Source organism: Triplophysa rosa, linkage group LG4 (assembly GCF_024868665.1).
Source record: "Triplophysa rosa linkage group LG4, Trosa_1v2, whole genome shotgun sequence".
NCBI classification, from domain to species: Eukaryota; Metazoa; Chordata; class Actinopteri; order Cypriniformes; family Nemacheilidae; genus Triplophysa; species Triplophysa rosa.
In genome coordinates this window covers 10,921,279-10,941,499 of record NC_079893.1, presented here as the reverse complement: position 1 = coordinate 10,941,499, position 20,221 = coordinate 10,921,279, and the positions used below count along the sequence as shown (strand labels likewise).

The following is a 20,221-nucleotide window of genomic DNA, read 5'->3' as shown; positions in this document are numbered from 1 at the left end:
AGCTTGTTAATCAACGTCACGCCGCGTTGAATGTTGCGCCATCTTGGGAGGATGGCTGCTAGTGCGTTCAATGCAGTGTTTTGTTTTTCTTGTTTGATTAGGAAATTATAAATATGGTAGGTCGGTCTTGTCGATTTCACCATATAACAAACAAAACAAGTATCGGTACAAATCAAAACAATAATAGCAGTGGAGTATTACCCTCCCAAGATGGCGGTGCCACTGCAACATGCAACATAGGGCGTGACGTCAGCTTCACATTCTCTATAGCAAAATAATGTTTGAGTTTACACAACAACACAGTCAGCTTGCTCTTTTTGCGTGTTAACGAACCTATGTCATGACAAATCCAATCCTCTCTCAAAATCGGTCCCCTTTAGCACCCCGTGTGATTCTGTTGCCTAAGAGAGACCTCTAATGGGTACTCTTTTTGGTGCCTGATTGCAATTCTTTAAAAATTACATTACGATTTGTGTCGCTACTTTGTTAAAATGACCCTTATTGTCTTTTTCACTAAATGCTTCATATAATAGTACATAAATGAGGCTATGGGTAGTGAAATCAAACAAATCTCGTCCTTACTGTGTTAGTTATTTACTATAATACAACCATATCAAAAGTGATGTTTTTTGTTTGTTAAGCAGATGTTGACCCAGAAATACTGGCGTGTATGTTACATCAAGCTTATACTGTATGCTCATATGTTTTTCGTAATCTTAAATTTTGACATGCCATTTTAATGCTTTTATTTTACCCAGCGTATTTAGCTCGCTTGAAGCTAACGCAGCTTCGGTTAGCCATACAACAACATATTGAGATAACAACTTTGTGATCAGGCATTACAACTACCTAGAAGCATTTTGTCTGCCTAGCTAGCTGTAGCTGTAGTGAACTTGCTGTATATGCTTGAACTGGACTAGTAGCTGTTTGTTAACAAAGGACTATTGAACTTCCTGCACTGCTTTTAAGCCCTCCTCATGTGAAGACAGACGAGGTAAAGACCTGCGACTCTACCTGCGCGACTCCACCGAGCAAAGACACCGGCAGGGCACCCCACGTTAAGCTTTAATTTCATTTTTCGTTCCCTTACTTTCCTGCTTTCTATTGTTTTGCTACTCACATGTGTTTCCAGAACATTCAGACTGTCCACCGTAAACGCACTCACAAACGTACACAGCGGAGACCTCAGCACCATCTGCGGTCACTCTGCACTAGCCCTCCACAGTCTGCTTGTCTGGCTGTAGGGCTCTGGAACTGCCAGTCATCAGTCAACAAGGCAGACTTCATCCCGGCCTTCGCCAGTCAGTCCAATCTCAATGTTCTGGCATTGACTGAAACATGGATCTGTATAGAGAACACTGCTACTCCATCGGCCCTCTCCAACAACTTCAACTTCAACTTCACCCACACTCCTCGTCCATCTGGGCGAGGAGGGGAACAGGTTTGCTTGTTTCCAACACCTGGAAATTCACTCCTCTTTCTTTTCCTTGCAGCAACTCCTCATTTGAATACCGTGCAATCACCATCACTTATCCATCAAAAATTATCCATTGTGTTGTCATCTATCGCCCTCCAGGTCAACTGGGAAACTTCTTAGAAGAGCTTGACACGCTGCTGTCCTCTATCCCTGAAGACGGCACTCCACTGGTAATGCTCATCAATTCAACATCCACCTAGACAAACCACAAGCAGCCGACTTCTTAGCTCTCCTCTCCTCATTTGACCTTCACAGGGAACACATAATATTCTAGTTACTCCCCTGCTTGTCTCTGACCATTTCTTTATAAAGTTCACTGTAACACTCCCTGTAATCTCACTCCCCCCAACCCTGTTTCTTTCCGTCGTAATCTTCGTTCCCTCTCTCCCACCTGCTTTTCGTCCATGGTGTCTTCCTCTCTACCCACCACAACCCTTTACTCATCTCTCAACGCTGAGGAAGCTACTGATAAGCTCTGTACAACTTTAACATCCTGTCTTGACAGTGTCCGCCCTCTTACCTCTAGGCCTCCACGTGCTACACCCTCTTTCCCCTGGCTTTCTGAGACTCTTCGCAACCATTGGACCAAGCTAAGGGATGCCGAGAGGAAGTGGCGCAAGTCTAAAGACCCTGCTGATCTCTCAAAGTGTCAACATCTTCTTAACTCCTTCGCTACTGACATATCCACAGCCAAAACCAAGTACTTTTAAAACAAAATCCAAACTGCATCTAACCCACGTCAACTTTTCTCAACTTTCTCCTCTCTTCTCTGTCCCCCTCCACCTCCCACCAATACCTCATTGACTGCTGATGACTTTGCCAACTTCTTCACTGATAAAGTGGAGACCGTCAGCAGGCAATTCTCTACTCAATGCATCCCTGATCTCTCTCTTACCCCTTGCTATTCTCAACTCCCTTCTTTCTCTCCCCTCTCGGTGACTGATGTCTTCAAAATTCTCCTTTCTACCCGGCCTACTACATGTCCCCTCGACCCGATCCCTTGCCACCTCGTACAGGCTATCTTTCCGTCTCTACTGCCTCAACTCGCACACATCATAAACACCTCCATCACCACTGGTACTGTCCCCACCTCATTTAAATAAGCCCTGGTAACACCTTTACTCAAGAAACCAACACTCGACCCCTCAGTGATCAGCAACTACAGACCAGTCTCACTCCTGCCTTTCCTTTCTAAGGCCCTCGAAAGGGTAGTATTTAACCAACTCTCTGCCTATCTCTCACAGCATGACCTTCTAGACAGTCAGCAATCTGGCTTCAAGAAAGGACATTCTACGGAGACCGCTCTCCAGTCTGTCGTTGAAAACCTACGGCAGGCAAGGGCTAAATCCTTGTAATCTGTCCATATTCTGCTTGATGTCTCTGCTGCATTTGACACTGTGAACCACCAGATCCTGCTGTCCACTCTCTCCAAACTGGGCATCTCTGGAACTGCACTCAACTGGTTTGACTCTTATCTCACAGGCAGATCCTTTAAGGTATCCTGGAGAGGCAAGACATCCAGATCTCACCAGCTGACAATTGGAGTTCCACAGGGATCAGTTCTTGCTCCTCTCCTCTTTTCTATATACACCACCTCCCTGGATCCAATAATTAAGGCAATAATTCATACCATTTTTATGCAGATGACACGCAGCTTTATTTCTCTTTTCAGCCAGATGACCCCCCCCATCTTTGCCCGTGTCTCTGCCTGCCTTCTGGACATCTCTTCTTGGATGAAAGAGCATCACCTACAACTCAACCTCTCCAAGACAGTACTCCTGGTTATACCGGCACAGCCATCGATTGAACACCACCTTACTGTTCAGTTCGGATCCTCAACTATAACACCCACCAAGTCTGCGAGAAACCTGGGGGTGATGTTCGACGACCAGCTGAAATTCACCTCCCACATGGCAGCAACCTCTTGAACTTGCAGGTATGTGCTCTACAACATCAGGAAAATCAGGCTGTTCCTGTCGGAGCATGCCTCTCAGCTGCTTGTCCAAGCTCTGGTCATATCAAGACTGGACTGCTGCAATTCTCTACTGGCCGGCCTTCCAACCAATGCAGTCAAGCCCATGCAAATGATCGAGAATGCAGCTGCACATCTAGTTTTCAATCAGCTTACCCAAGAACCCATTTAACACCCCTTCTGATTTCTGATCACTTCACTGGCTGCCAGTTGCCGCCCGCATCAAGTTCAAATCTCTGACACTAACCTTCAGAACGATAATGGCAAATTCGCCCATCTACCTTAACTCAGTGCTCCAGGTCTACATCCCCTCCCGTCATCTTCGGTCTGAAAATGAGCGACGCCTGGTTGTTCCATCCAGAGGTGTAAAGAGCACCTGAAAACCATACTTAAGTAAAAGTACAGCTACCTTGCAGCGAAAATTACTCCATTACAAGTTACAAGTCACCAATTCCAAAACGACTTCAGTAAAAGTCTTAGAGTATCTGATTTTAACAGTACTTGAGTATTTTACTCATACTGAATGTAGGCTCAAAGCAGCACTAGTCCTCAACACTTAAGAGACATGTCAGTGAAAAACAGGAAACAGTTGATATGTGAGGTGAGCAATCGCATTTATTTTCTTAAATCATAATAAGACTGAACACCTCAAAATGGCAACAAATCATGGTCGACACCATAACCTACATCTATTACAAACACCCAAGTCTCATTTAAGCTCAAGTGCTCATAAGTAAGCCAACATCCTTCAAAAAGGTCTCTTCAATGTAACGGATAAATGAAATAATATTAGGTAAAATTAAAAAGTCAAAGCCAGCGATTGTCAACTACCTGATAATGCACTCGTATTCACATTAATAAATAAGGGCAAAATTCACAAGAAGTACCTTCAATGCCCTTTAAATGGCAATATTAATTCTTCTGTAGCAAAAATAAACTGCTGCAAAAAAAAGATAGGTGCCATGCAAAATGTAATGTGTAATTGCATTAGTCATTACAAATGTCTGTTCCGCATTTATTTGACTAACCAATAACTCTGTATGTCTATCTGTAAAAAAAACCTTTTTGTTCTTTCTCTCCTTTGCTTACTCCAGCTTTAATCCTCCTAGTAGCATGGCCTTGTAAAATAACGGTACTGTTTAGCATGTTGACAAAATGTTTATCTCCTACTTTGGATAAAAGCTTCTGCCAAATGAATAAATGTAAATGTACTAAATTGGGTCCTAAGCAGACACAATTCACATAGGCAGGGCCGAATTTAGGAGGATGGGGGCCCCTGGGCATGAGTTGTTTTCGGGGCCCCCGTACTATTTAAAATCATATGTTTGTTAGCATTAGTAAATGTTTTTTTCTCCAATGACCAACAATGACACTTGAGTGGATGGCCTGTTACAGTGCCTCTGATTAACAACTTCAAAGGCAATATTCTCAATATTTAGATTTTTTTTGCATCCTCAGATTCCAGTTTTAAACCGTTGTATCTCAGCCAGATATTGTCCGATCCTGACAACTCATACATCAGTAGAAAGCTTGATTATTCAGATATCAGATTATGTAAAAATCTCAATTTCGAAAAATTGACTCATAAGACTGGTTTTGTTGTCCAGAGTCACAATTTAGCATTTACATTTTGCCAGATATCTCAACGTCAGAAATGAAATATCTAAACGCAGTTTGAAAAAGCACGAGCAGTTTGTCCCTTCACGCGTCCCGTAGTTCGGTTGTTTTAACTTTGTTTATTAGTTAGCAAAATGTTTTCATTTTTTATTTACATGGATGGATTTAACAGTGTTTGCATATTATTTACAAGAACCGCTTATGGTCACAGAACGGGAAATATTAGAAATAAACTCTATATTACCAGTTTTTATTCAGAGATGTCTGCAGAACACAACACTTTTCATAACACGTTTTTTGTAAAAGCATAGAAAGTGTAACAACAACAACAGCTAGTAGACTCTACTGCATCCACCTGTCGATGAACCGATCTGTCGTGTTCAGTGAGCGGACACAGACTGTGAGGTAGGGGTGGGCGGATCGATCCTGAAGTATCGATACTTTCGATGCTGAGGTTGTATCCAAAAGGATCGATCCTAACTTAAAAACGTTGATACTAATGTGTTTTACTACTGATTTTATTTATTTAGCTAATAATTGTATAATGAAGAAAAACTATTTCCCCTACACCTAGTTTTGCACACGTTGCTCCTCCCTGTCCTGCTGTGTTTTGTAGTCCGCTATCACGTGACTCAGCAGCTTTAAGCGCAAGCACGCAGACGCTGCTGCAGCCAGGGAAAAGAAGAAGAGCATCGTGTGGAGTTTTATCACCTTGGTGAATAAAAACACTGCAAACCGCGATGTATGGCAGTGGGCCTTTGGTGGTAAAAAGCCAAAGATTGAAAGTACTTTATTATTTAAGCACTTTATTTACTTTGTTTCTCAAACAATTGTGTGCACTTTGTTTATAAATTCACTTAAAAAAGTGTAATGAAAGGGAAACGTGTTAATTTGTTCTTTTATTGTGTCTAAACATAACACTGAACAAAAACGGAAAAGCAGTTTTAAAATCTATGTTCTTCAGTAATAATTTTGTGCACTTTGTTTTTTTTTAAAGCTAGAGAAGTAGTACTGGGGTAACGATAAATAGTTTTGTTATATCGGTTTTCTGTTCTGTTAATCTGATATTGTTACTATTTTCCAGTAATAATTTGGTGCAAAGTTCATGTTTGCAAATTAGATTACAGGAATAAATAACTAAATACATATATTTATTTGGTTTAAATTATGTCCAGTGTTTTAACATCTACATGATTAATTAGCCTACAGGCACATTAAAAGCACAACTCACAAAATATTTTAGTGGTCATGAAAATGTATTCAGATTTAGCATATTAATGATGCATTTATCTGATAAATCATGACATTTCATCCACAGGAAAGTAAATGTAAGTTCAAGTGAATGCTTCTAAAAGTAAAATGTATTGGCATCGGTATCGATATCGGCAATACTGGCCCTGCATTTACTTGGTATCGAATCGATACTAAATTTTACAGTATCGCCCACCACTACTGTGAGGAGCGAGCGTCAAATGGATAACGCGGAATGGAATCATATAGCGGTGTAGAGAAAGTTTTTCGCGGGGATGTGAATCCTCTCTACTCTACTTCGTCTACCAACAGGTGCCAGCCTGTGAGGGCAAATGGGCAGCAGCTCAAGCCACAGAGCCACCCAGTGAACACGTTCCGGCTCCCGTCGGTCCGCGAGTTTCAAAGGAGAAATAACTGAAATAAAACCGGAGGGTGGCGGCCTGGCGGGAGATGGGTGTGAAAAACGGGAGTGTTGACAGGTATGCTCTGGATTCTCTGCCTAAAGATCAAGGTGTGGTGCCATAGGTGTAAAGAATCATTATTTTCTAAATGCTGTTCTTTTGCGTTCTTGTCTCTCAGTTTTTGGTTTTCTTTAAGCGCGGCACTGCGATTGCGCTTGTCAGCCATTAGAACCAGCGTCTTAATGAGCAGACAGGTTTCAACTGAGGTGAACATGATGGAATCCACAAATAACCAACCAGGAAACACCAACATGGCTGACGGAATGTTTAGCCAATTAAACGACATCATTCCTTACATAAACCTTGGTAGGCCAATGCACAAAGTTTAAATGAAAAATAAAACGACTGGCATATAACTAAACAAATCAAATGAACGAGAGCAGGCGGGCCCCCTGAAGAGCGGGGCCCCTGGGCTGGTGCCCAGTCAAGGCCAATGGTAAGTCCGGCCTTGCACACAGGGCCAAATTTTTTATAACACCGGCTTGGCAGGGTTGCCAGATCTGTGAAACAAAATCTTTCATCATGAGCCTAACATTCCTACTCCAATTGACAGAACTTAAAATGAATAAATAAAATCATCTTAAGATTGACAAAATCGTTCCACCCCTAACCTGTGGATAAAACAAACAGGAGCAACAGTTACAAAGTAACCTAATTCCACAGGAAAGCCGCAGACTTGGCAAAACAGACCGGCTCGCACCTTTCCAATATGACGGACGACTTACGAATATAGCGGCCCGTAGAAACAAATTCTAATGCGGCATCTAGTTATTTATATCTATGGTATAAAGTAAACCAGTGTCTTTATTTGTGTGGGTGTCCACCATAAATAACTGACATGTACAGTATATGGAACATTCCTGTTACGTGCAGAGTTTGTAACATTAAAAATAAAAAGTGTTCTAATATTATTAATATAATAAGTATTTTCTTTTATATGATAAATCAAACTTGTGCAGTTTATTATTTTAATTAGATTTCACACAATAGCTAGGAAATGAAGATGCTAAGCAAACAAACAAGGTGGAAATAAGATAAAGTGTGTTTTGTTGTAAACATTTTGTTTGAAGGAAAGATCAAAAATAAAGAAACTGATGATATTTTTAATTCAAAGTTCAAAATAGATATGATATTATGCAAAACAAAACTTACATGTATTCCATGTTTCAAAACTGTGAACTTAATATCTTATCCAAAGAGAAACATTTCTGATGAAAATGTGCTCCATAGTGGGAATGACCTATGCCAGGTAATGACATGAACTGACAGGTAATGAGCACAAACACTTTCTTGAATAATTCTGGGCCACTACAAATTCAAAACAAGTGGAAAAATTAGGTTCCTGGTCTTAGAAAATCACTATCTATCCCTCAGAATTATAATGTAAGAAGCCCATTTAAATCCAAATCCTTGTTATAAGAAAAGGTTTTCGCTAATAGCTGAAAGGACCAGCAGTACCCAAGAACCTTTATTCATCCTCCACACAACATGATAAAAACATGCGGATGAGATAAAGATTGTTTTTCATTGTACAAAAGGGCAAAAGCAATTGATCTGTCAGAAGGAAGGGGAGAGCGGAGAACTCATGGCAGCGCTGACACACTAATTACATTGCGTCGAAGCACTTGCTCTAATGATCCTCTGGTGTTTCCGATACTGTTCCTCTGTCTGCGTTTGGCAATGAATGAGAGAATGATTCCTTTTCCTCTCCATAGCCATTCATTCATACATCTTTCATAGTGGAAGAGAATGGGTTTCATCATTAAAGCTTTCCACAGGATTTGACATATGATGTTATTTTTAACAGAAAACACTGTGGAACAGCATAAAATGCAGAGAAGGTTTGCATACATGCACAAACACATAAAAAGCACTAATAAACAGCCTCCATTCCTTAGAAATAAAAGGGGTCATAAGAAGATTGAGATTGTATTGTCATAACATGTGCCGCGGATGGTATGTCGGCATATATTACGTTGGACTGATGTTGGTCATTGGCAGAGATTTCTCTAATGCACCCACAGGGAAAACAGCTTAATGTTTTAAATCAGAAAATGAACTTCAAGTGAACTCTGTGTGTTGTGATGAATTCTGATATCTCTAAATGACTCGCTTCCTTTCTTAAAGCAGATGTGGATGTTCCTTCAATGACAAACATTTTTATCTCCCGGGGGTTGATATTTAGTAAGAGTTATAGATATAATCATACATAATTTTATAATGTATTGTGTGATTTATTGTATTTATTGTGCTCATATAAGTTATTACACCCATTTTAACCAATCCACTGACCAACCACACCAAAATGTTTGTCACTAGTTATGCTTTATTAAAGCGTATGTACTTCTAGAAATATTCAACAATAGATTTAAAGGGACAGTTCACCCAAAAATAAACATTCTGACCATTTACTCACCCTCGAGTTGTTCTAAATCTATATAACTGTGCTTGGATGAATGCAGAGAAAGATATTTGGATGAATGCTTGTAACCAAACAGTTCTTGGCTATTGACTTCCATAGTAGGAACAATTATGTTAAAATTGTAGTCAAAAGTGCCCCAGTTGGCGTTCCTACATTCTTCAAAATATCTTATTTTGTGTTCAACAGAGCAAAGAAATGTATAGCCATTTTCCTACTATGGAAGTCAATGGTACAGCCAAGAACTATTTGGTTGCAAGCATTTAAGTATCTTTCTCTGTGTTAATTAGAACAAAGAAAGGTAACACTTCAGTATAGGGGGCGATTCTCACTACTAACTAGTTGTTATTAGCATGCCTATTATTGGCATATTGGCTGTTTATTAGTACTTATAAAGCACATATTCTGCATAACCATACTCTACCTGCCTAATCCTACCCAATACCAAAACCTAACAACTACCTTACTAACTATTAATAAGCACCAAATTAAGAGTTTATTGGGGGAAAAGTCGTAGTTAATGGTTTGTTAACAGCGAGAATTGCCCCTATACTGAAGTGTGACCCAAAGAAATTTATACAGATTTGGAATAACTTGGGGGTGAGTAAATGAAGACAGAAAAGTGATCTGCCCCGTTAAAACCCCCCGTTGGAATAAATTTTAAAAAAGGGGGAATCACATTCTTATTATTTTGTATTAAATTATATACAATTTTGTCAAAAGGAAATATAATTTAAAAAAATTAGCCTTAGCCTTAGCATATTTCTCTGGTGGTGCAGCTACAGCTGCTCTATTGGGTTACTGTCAACTCATCGTTGGGTCAAAAAAGGAATAAAAAAACCAAATGTTGGGTTAAATTAACCCCAGAAAAATGTATATTAAACAACCCAGCATCATTTACAACACAACTGTTGGGTTTGTCCACTTTTGACCCAACACTGGATTGAAAACAACCCTGCATTTTTACTGTGTGCATTTACGCTCCACTTACTCTTAAACCTTATTTGTAAATAAATAAATAAACAGAATACATTTCATATCAATTACTAAGAAAACAGACGGCGTGAGAGAAATATAGAGATCAAATGTTTGTTTATTGACTACATGTAGCTATATAAGTTGATCTGGAAAGGGCATCTGATTCGTCATCTTGTGGGCCATGAACAGGAAGTGTCTCCCAGATTGATATGTCTCATCTAGATGGCGTCGGTGTGTGTGTGAGAGTGGGTGTATTAGTGTGGAGGAGGACTGGATGTCAGTGGATATGATAAAGTGTGTTGTTCCTGGCATCATTATCTTAAAGGAACTATAAACGAAATTCCTGGACTTATAAATGTGTCATTCTCATGCACAAAGATGGACTTAAATGGTTGAAAAATGAATCATGTTTTAAACCCAATGCTGACAACAAGACAAATATCTGCTAGAGTACGTTCACAGACTGTAAATATGAACCGAACCCTCCTGTGTGTTTTTCGACTACCCGTATGATTACAAATGGTTCCTTTGTTGTCAGAAGGGAATATAGTAAAGCATCAACTGGCAATAACTATAAATTATCATCTATAAATTATTGTATAAGATATAAAATTGTATAGTAATTTACCTTATTTTCCTCAATTCAGTGTAATTTATTTGAATACATTTTAGTCAAATTAGTCATGTGTTCATTTTATTTAAATATATTATGGACAAAATAATATACCTAGGCCATATGGATGAGGCTGTGTTGCAAGATTAAAAAAGATCCTGTTTCTGAAGATCAACATCTGGCAACCCTTATATGGTCCGCTGATTCTCCTTTGTGTGGATACAAATGGACTTCTTTATATCTTTGGAACAACTTCAGAAAAAAATGAGACCTCTGTTTGCCCTTTGATGGAAAATAAGGTTATAAACAGATATTATTTTAAGAAGCCAAATGTGATAGTTTACAATGAAACGTCTGAAGGAGACAGGCAGCAGAAACCAGCAGCAGCATGTTGCATGAATAATAAGGTTCTCTGAGGAAGACACAAATGAGGAGAGTGTTTTTCACACACGCCTTTGAAGTGTTGCCTGAATTACAGACTCGGCTCCTTATTTCCATATACAACCAGTTCAGCGGCTCTTGAGATTGAAAGACAATGATTAGAATCATTCAGAGGGCAGGCCAGGTTTACAAATATAAGAGTAAATGTATATATTTTTAAACAATTTGAATGTACACTTATGTAGAATACAATACTTTACAAAATATGGGGACACCTCCTAATATTTATTAGAGAGAGAGAAAGAGAGAGACAGAGAGAATGAGGAGGAGGAAAAGACAACTGCAATGAACCTAAATGTTTATTACGGCAAAAAACATAGATAATGGGTCTGATGTCCATAAATGGTCAAAAGTCCCTGAACAGGTGAATAACAAGCTGGCTTGGCTGGAGATTGGAACATTGCTGTCCACATGACAAACTAATTCAGATCCACAGGACCGAGACCGACAAGGTAAACACATCACGATTATCTGGCACAAAACCGGGCTCACAGGGATGCACAGAAGCAAAAATCAAGAGGGCAGACAGATGGGGGAACTTAAAGGGACAGTTCACTCAAAAATGAAAATTCTGTCATCATTTACTCAGTTGTTTCAAACCTATATACATTTCTTTGTTCTGTTAAACACAAAGAAATATATTTGTAAGAATTTTAGCAATTTTCAGTTTTGTGACATCATCCACTACATTAAAAAAATATTGTATATTTTTTTGTTCTGTTGAACACAAATTGAGATATTTTGAAGAATTTAGGAATACAAACAGTTCTGGGGCACCTTTTACTACCATTTAATTTTTCCTACTATGGCAGTCAATGATGTCACAGAATTGAAAATTGCTAACATTCTTCCAATTATCTTTCTCTGTGTTCATCAAAACAAAGTAATTTATACAGGTATGAAATTACATGAGGGTGAGCAAATGATGACAGAATTTTCATCACTTTAACAGATTATCAGCAAATGAGGTGGCTGGGTTCAAACCAGAGGCGGCCTTTGCAGTTTGGAGGCCCCCCAACACTCACTTGTGATGAAAGACATATGTAATTAAATTGGATATATTCATATATTTATTTAAAATATTTTATGATATTTTATTTAAGATTTAACTCTTAACATGTGTTTATAAAAGGAGTCTACCCACCATTCATTAAATTTGTTTATACAGAACTATTTTCCTTGTCGTGAGGTTCGTTAACATGCAGCTATCAATGAATCTTTGTGATGACCCATTTCCACAATAACACTTCGTAAATTTTGGATCCTTAAATAACGCATACATTATTGTTTTAATAGAAAAGAAGTATGACACTAAAACCGACAGTAGGTGTCGCCAGGTTTTTTTCAATTAATGAATCCGATTCGTTCAAACAGACGAATTCAACCCACTTGTTTCAATCAATAAGGAAACAGTGCTATCTGTTGCTCAAAGACGTGCAACCGTTCAGCTGCTGGCTTTTTGTGGAAAATGTATTAGGCAAAAAACGACACAGAGGTAATTACTTGTTGCTGCATAAAATAACTGACTTTTTAGGACTTTTAATATGATTTTGATGAAACTTTTCCCTCAAGCCCCTCCAACCCTGGTGTGTGCGCTCAACGTGATGGGAGGGGCGGGGCTCTTTTTCGAGCGCAAGTGGAGCCCCTCCTGTTGTGAGGCCTGTTTCAAGTGAAACGGGTGCAACATATAGCAAAGACCGCTACTGGTTCAAACACAAGATAGAACAGACAGACGATAACATGACACAAAAAACAAAAGTGCTCAAACAGAAAAACAGGTCACGCGACACTGACAGAAGAGCGTGGGTCTTTCATCTAGTTTTTCTCTACACAGAGACAAGACAGACCCAACCGACAGGACAACACTTGGCCAGACGATAGTCTTTGTACAAAAACAGGACAAAGACAGGGGTGTCAGGATCCTGTCAGCAGTATCTAAATATAGGCCCGTATGTGACAGCATCAATGACAAACCCCAGTCACAAATCATAATCTTGTGTTAGAATATAATGATATTCCAAAAGACTGCATGCTTCCGACTTTATTGCAGACAGCCCTTTTGGTTCCAGCTTCACACTATTGCGTGCAAAGGGAATGCAGAAGTAAAAATGGTTTAATAAAAATAAAGAATGGCTTACTGAGGAGTGGAACAGGCCTGTACCAAGCCTAGCCGTGAACCACACTGAACACTTCTGAATTGAAACATCAGCTGTGAGTCAGAAACCATCACCTGACAACAAAGTCTGACCTCACTGATGCTCTTGTGTATGAAAAAACTTCAATAACTCCCAAAGCCATGTTCCAACATGTACAAATATTAGCAGGACAGACGGATTATTTGTTTTGAAATGACATGTTTAACAATCACATGGGTGTGATGTCTGGGTGTTCACATATATGTTTTGTGTGTGTGTGTGTGTGCGTGCGTGCATGTGTGTGTGTGCGTGAGTGCATGCGTGCGTCCGTGCGTGTGTGTTAGTAGTGTCTTGCGAAGATATGGTATGGGTGGATCTGAAGGTTGGGTGTTACCAAACCTCTAAGGATTCGTATTGAAATCAAAGTGGGTTTGATAGATAGATATTTCAAGCAAAATTCTGTGAAAACTGATAGGCTATAAAGTGTTTTAAAATTAAAACACTCAAAAAGTTACACATTGTTTTAGGTTCACAGCTGTTTGTTGAAATGTATGTCCATTATACATGTGCGTTTGAGCAGGATGAAATTGGGATTACCATCAACTCTCTGCCAACATGTATCTGTCCTTTCTTTAAACCTTTTAATGAATCAGTCCTCATCCTTTCCTTCATCCTTTCCTAATTATGCAAATATTGACAGTAACAGTTGTATGGATCCTTCATCATCATTCCGAGCATTCAATAGAATGATGATTGCTTAAAAGAAAAACATCTTTCTCACACACACACACACACACAGAGAGAGAGAGATAGAGAGAGCGAGAGAGAGAGAGAGAGAGAGAGAGAGAGAGAGAGAGAGAGAGAGAGAGAGAGAGAGAGAGAGAGAGAGAGAGAGAGAGAGAGAGAGAGAGGAGAGAGAGAGAGAGAGAGAGAGAAAACAGCGTAGAAGAATATCAGAAAGCACTTAGCAGTCAAAAAATACAAACGCTGTTAGATAACTTTCTAAATAACACCTATGATCACACTAAAGGGGGTGTCAATCTTGCTGTAAAATATATAAATTTCATATTTGAAAAATCAGCAAAACAATCAAAATTAAAAACAAAAACGGGGAAAAATCTGATATCCAAAAATGACAAAAACTGGTTCAATCATGACTGTCAAACCTTTCGCAAAAGACTGAGAACATTGTCAAACCAGAAACACAGAGATCCAAATAATGCAGAGATTCGACTTCTTTACTGTGAAACATTAAAACAATACAAACATACACTCAGAACCAAAAAAGCCCTTTACACCCAAAAACAGCTGACAATAATCGAGAAGTCAGTCAATACAAATCAATTCTGGGATAATTGGAACAATCTGAAAAAAACTGATCATGAAGAATTGGCCATTCAACATGGAGAAATATGGGAAAGTCATTTCCAAACATTGTTTAATAAAGTACAGACAGACACAAACCGTGAGCAAAATCAAACAATCAAACAATTAGAAAAACTAGAATTAGCAATCAAGAAAAACCCATTAGATTTCCCAATAACTGAAAAAGAACTTGAAGGCAAAATCAAAAACCTTAAATCAAAAAAAGCATCTGGACCTGAGGGGATTTTAAATGAAATGATAAAACATACAAACAGTCAATTCCAAAAGGCAGGTGTAGTGTAGATCACTTCCCTGACATCTGGAATCAAGGCTTGATAACAACTATCTTTAAAAACGGAGATAAATTTGACCCAAACAACTATAGAGGCATTTGTGTGAGTAGTAACCAGGGAAAACTATTCTGTAGTTTAATAAATGCTCGACTCTTAGAATTCATCACCACACATGATGTCCTGAGCAGAAGTCAGATAGGATTTTTACCAAACTACCGCACAACCGACCATATCTACACGCTACATACTCTAATTGAAAAACACATCACCCAAGATAAAGGTAAAATATATGCATGCTTTATAGACTTTAAAAAAGCTTTTGACTCAATTTGGCACCAAGGACTTTTTACAAACGTATTGAAAGTGGCATAGGTGGTAAAACCTAGAGGGCAGTCGTGGCCTAATGGTTAGAGAGTCGGACTTGTGACCAGAAGGTTGCCAGTTCGAATCCCAGGGTTCGATTCCCAGGGCCCAGATTCGATTCCCAGGGTAACGACTGAGGTGCCCTTGAGCAAGGCACCAACCCCTACACTGCGCTGCAGTGATAGCTGCCCACTGCTCCAGGTGTACGTGTGTTCACCACTTGCTTGTGCGTGTATTCACTACTCTCTGGATGGGTTAAATGCAGAGGTCACAATTCGGGTATGGGTCACCATATCTGACTAATAGGATTGTCACTTTCACTTCACTTATTAAATCAATGTACACCGAGAGTAAATGCGGCATAAAAATCAGCACAAAACGTACTAGATATCTTTATCAGGAGCGTGGAGTGAGACAGGGATGTGGTTTAAGCCCAACATTGTTTAATATTTACAGATTATATGAACTGGCAACCATCCTAGAGCGATCAGAAGCCCCTGGTCTCACTCTACACGACTCACAAATCAAATGTCTTCTGTATGCAGATGATCTGGTTCTGTTGTCTCCCACTCAACACGGCTTACAACAGAACCTGGACCTGCTAGAACAATACTGTCAGATCTGGGCCCTGACAGTTAACCTCAGTGAAATTAAAATGATCACCTTTCAGAAAAGATCCAGATCCCAACTATCACAACACACATTTACATTAGGCACAAACCCCATAACACACACATCACACTACAATTACCTGGGTTTAAAAATCACATTCACAGGAAACTTTAATCCTGCAGTGAATGAACTGAGAGATAAAGCACGCAGTGCCTTCTATGCCATCAAACGTCAATGTCCTAGAAAACCCAATTAGAATTTGACTGAAAATATTAAAATCAGTAATTGAACCAATTGCTCTCTATGGCAGTGAAGTGTGGGGTCCACTGACAAATCCAAATCAAGATTTTACTAAATGGGAAAAACATCCAATTGAGAGCCTGCATACAGAATTCTGTAAAAAATATCTTACAAATGCACCGGCACACAACAAACAATGCATGCAGGGCAGAATTAGGCAAATATCCACTGATCATAAAGATAGAAAAAAGGGCAATCAAATTCTGGAAACATGTAAAACACAGTGACCCTCACTCATATCATTCTAAAGCCCTGAAACACCACGAGATGAGCAAAGAAATGAATCCTCTCTGTCAGCTGGTCCAGAGCTTCTAATGATGCTCTCAACCACAACAATACTGACAAAATCAGACTCAACCAAATTACAACACAAATGAAACAAAACTATATCACTCATTGGGAAACCCAAAACTATATCACTCATGAGTGAAACCCAAAACAACAAAGTAAAATGCAATGTTATTTGGCCCTTAAAAGAGAATACAGTACTGCAGACTATCTGTACACAGTGACAGATAAAAAACTAAGAGCCACGTTGACAAGATACAGATTCAGTGGACATAAACTCACTGTAGAGACGGGCAGACACAGACAAACATGGCTGCCACAGGACCAGAGACTGTGTCCACACTGTGATCTCAACAACATTGAGACGGAACTCCACTTCCTAACAGAATTCACAAAATACACGGACATACGGACAAAGTTTTATGGAAAAATCAAGTACACCAGACGTTTGAAAGTCTGTCAAACGATGAGAAACTGGCGTATCTGTTAGGAGAACACAAGGACTGCTGTGTGTTAGCTGCACAATATGTGTCTGCCTGTCACAACACAAGAGAAAACAATCAATCTGCCCTGACCTGATGTTTCCAATATATGTTCATAACATTATATTATTATATCCCTTTATTCTGCTACTTAAATGTATATTTTGCTTTTGTAAATCTTTGTTTAAACTATACTCTATTTCTGTTTTTATATATTTACATATATTATAAACCACTTTAAGTTGCACTACATACATAAACACTTTATTTTATTTTATTACTATAATTATCTTTTTTTTCGTTTGTTACATATTTGCACTATTTGTACGCAGCCCTGCTGCAAATGCTTTGGCAATACGAATGTACATTTTGCCATGCCAATAGAGCACCCTTAAATTGAATTGAATTGAAATTGAAATTGAGAGAGACCTTTCTGCACTTTTACTTTTTCCAAATAAACATCATTTAGTGTGTTTATTAATCACTTTTCTTCGTGGGGATAGCTGGCTGGTCCACAATAGTACCTGGAAACCCACGCTGACCCGGAGAACACGCAAACACCACACAGAGATCACTCAATATGTAATAATCTAGCGCGACCTGGCGGTCACTTTGGGTATTGGTCAAATTTACGCAGTTACGTAAAAACGCACATCAACATCAAATGGCCTAAACACTTTCCAAAATAAGATTTTATTTAAAAAAAACCTAAAGTTTACATATGATGTCATTAAATTGAATGCTTAATATTATTGATGTTTATTGTTAGAAATTTAATTTATAATCCTGAATAAACCATCGAAACTAAAACAACCCAAATATAAGTACGGGGATGTTAAACAAACTGTTTAAGAAATTAATGTTAAAAACAATATCAGTATATCAAATATTTTAATATTTAAAATGGTGACTTGCATAATCTCTTACAAAAATTACAGATCAATCAAGACATTACAGTTTGTCCATTGAGCCTATCTACTCGTTTTCAAGGACACAGTTAATCTAATTTCAAGTTTGGATGAATTTAATGTCCACATGGGGCGCTAGAGGCCAATCGTTTAATCCCTTGCTTGACAAACTCTTGAATCACGGCGTTGTCATCGGTTCATTTTTACCCCGCCCGTCCGTCGTACAGTCGCTATGGACGCACGTCACTTTATTAAACTATGCGTCTTTGGAGATCGTACATTTAGTGTCGCATTTGATCAAAATAACGGTTAAAGACACCCGCCGGACGCGGGCCATGAGCAGCGATCGTGAAACAACAACGGAGTATAACGTTACGCCTACATATCCGTGAACCTCTATCCGGACACAGGACAATGCATAGACGTTTCTGGACTTGTTCGTGGTTGTTTTATTGATGTTACGCGATTCACTTGCCCCATCGGCTTCCTTTTCGTTCTAAAAAGTGATTATTACTAGTGTTAAACTTTTTTAACGTGCTAAGTATCTGACGGCGTTGGGACGTTCGTTCCCGTTACCCCAAGATTGCGCACAACTCCAGTCCGCGGCTCTAAAAGTGGGCCACATCGAGTCACTTCGGTTTTTGGGGAACCATGGAGTTTGGAAATGACGACTCGGCCTGAAAGAAGGAGCCAGAAGCGTTAAAGGGAAATGAACGGGATTTAATAAAAGAGATATTTTGTTACACGTGAATGCACGCCGACAGAATGGCGTCTTATGTGGACAATAGTTTTCGGCACGCGATCATGAAGAATCCTGCCGACAGGACGCAACAGGAGGTAAGTTAAGAGGCTGCCGTTGCGGTATAACATACTCTAAATTATGAGATACAATGTGTTTGAGAATGTGTGCTGTTAAACAGTTCTATAATGAATTGGGTTAGGTAATGGTGGGACAATTTAAAACGTCCCACCGTGCAAATACTCAGTTAAGGGAGGTAGCTTAGCTTATAGTTTGTATGAACATGTCTAGTATAACCATTAAATAGTACAACCGTTTAATCAGAATTATTTACAGCATCTAAATGAAATGACGTTCGTCCCAGTAAGGGCTGAGGGGTTGGGGTACATTGTTTCATCAGTCCGCTTGTTTAACGGCGCCACAAGCTCTAGTTATTCTCATTCTTGGGGTATTGCGGTGTGGTCCTCAGTATTTGCCAACAATGTGTAATGATTTGTTCCACATCCACTCTCTGTATTTTCCAAAGCACTGTGTGTAAGTTGTTTTTAAATTGTTGCTTAATATAGACACACTCATCGGAGTTGGCCGGACCTTGTTTCTGTGGTATTACAGGCACGTATTTCTCATCTATCGGAAGGGAGTATTTCCTATTGTATGTTCAGTCCAGACTAGATCATTCTTATTTAAACCAACAGAAATAAAGATTTTTTTAAAACTCATGCTACAACTTCATTATTAGCAATGCGCTAGTTTAAATGTCTGCTCACAATCCTCCTACTTGTGGCCGCAGTAAAACTATGCTTGAGTTGGTTATGTATATGTATGTGTGGGAATGCGGGGTTGTGAATTTCGAGACTGGGAATTTAATGAATCAAAAGAATGTGAGGAATGTTGTTTAGGGTACATGTCCTCCAGTTCTGGGCCCGTGTGTGCTGCCATGAAGATTTAAAGCACGGCTTTAAAGGATTCATATTTTGTGATTTGTTCAGGTACACAGCTAAGATTCATTACGTTTAGGATTTTGATCAGGCCAAAGTGAGTTTAGAGACACTTATGAACAAGCCAGCACAGATGTAAACTTGAGAGGGATTGCTACACAATGGTTGAATGTATGCCAGTGGTTTTTGGCACAGGGTGGAGTAAATGAAGGAAGTTGTCTTGTTTACAAAGCTTAATTTCTTTACAGATTGAAGCTGTATTTTTCATTTTTGTGAGAGAATTTCCCTTCATTACGTACCCCAGATCCTCTCAGGACCATAAACCCTTTTTATGTGTATTTATTTGCCACTGTTTCTGTGAAAACTGGGGGTTAAGGAATAGTTCACCCAAAATGTAAATTCTCCAATAACTTGCTTAACCTCATCACAGATGTTCTCATATCACGATACATATCACGATAGATGGGTCACGATACAATATATTACTATGTATTTCGATACGATACCATACACATTTGCGATATATTGCAATACTTTAAATAGAAAATGTAAAAAGTAAAGCTAGAAAT

At 39.0% G+C, this 20,221-nt stretch overlaps 1 protein-coding gene across 5 annotated transcripts in view; it reads left to right on the top strand.

Moving 5' to 3' along the window:
- Positions 1–18,148: 18,148 nt before the first annotated feature.
- The window catches only part of rapgef2a (Rap guanine nucleotide exchange factor 2a), a 50,999-nt gene continuing 48,926 nt past the window's right edge, over positions 18,149–20,221 (top strand). For 3 of the 5 annotated variants that reach the window (XM_057331071.1, XM_057331068.1, XM_057331070.1), the window contains exon 1: positions 18,150–18,812. In XM_057331071.1, coding sequence (XP_057187054.1) covers positions 18,726–18,812 — 87 coding nt within the window. In that variant the 5' untranslated portion in view covers positions 18,150–18,725. Of the gene's footprint in view, positions 18,813–20,221 lie in introns of all 5 variants that reach the window. The other 2 variants (XM_057331069.1, XM_057331067.1) reach the window with 1 other exon arrangement.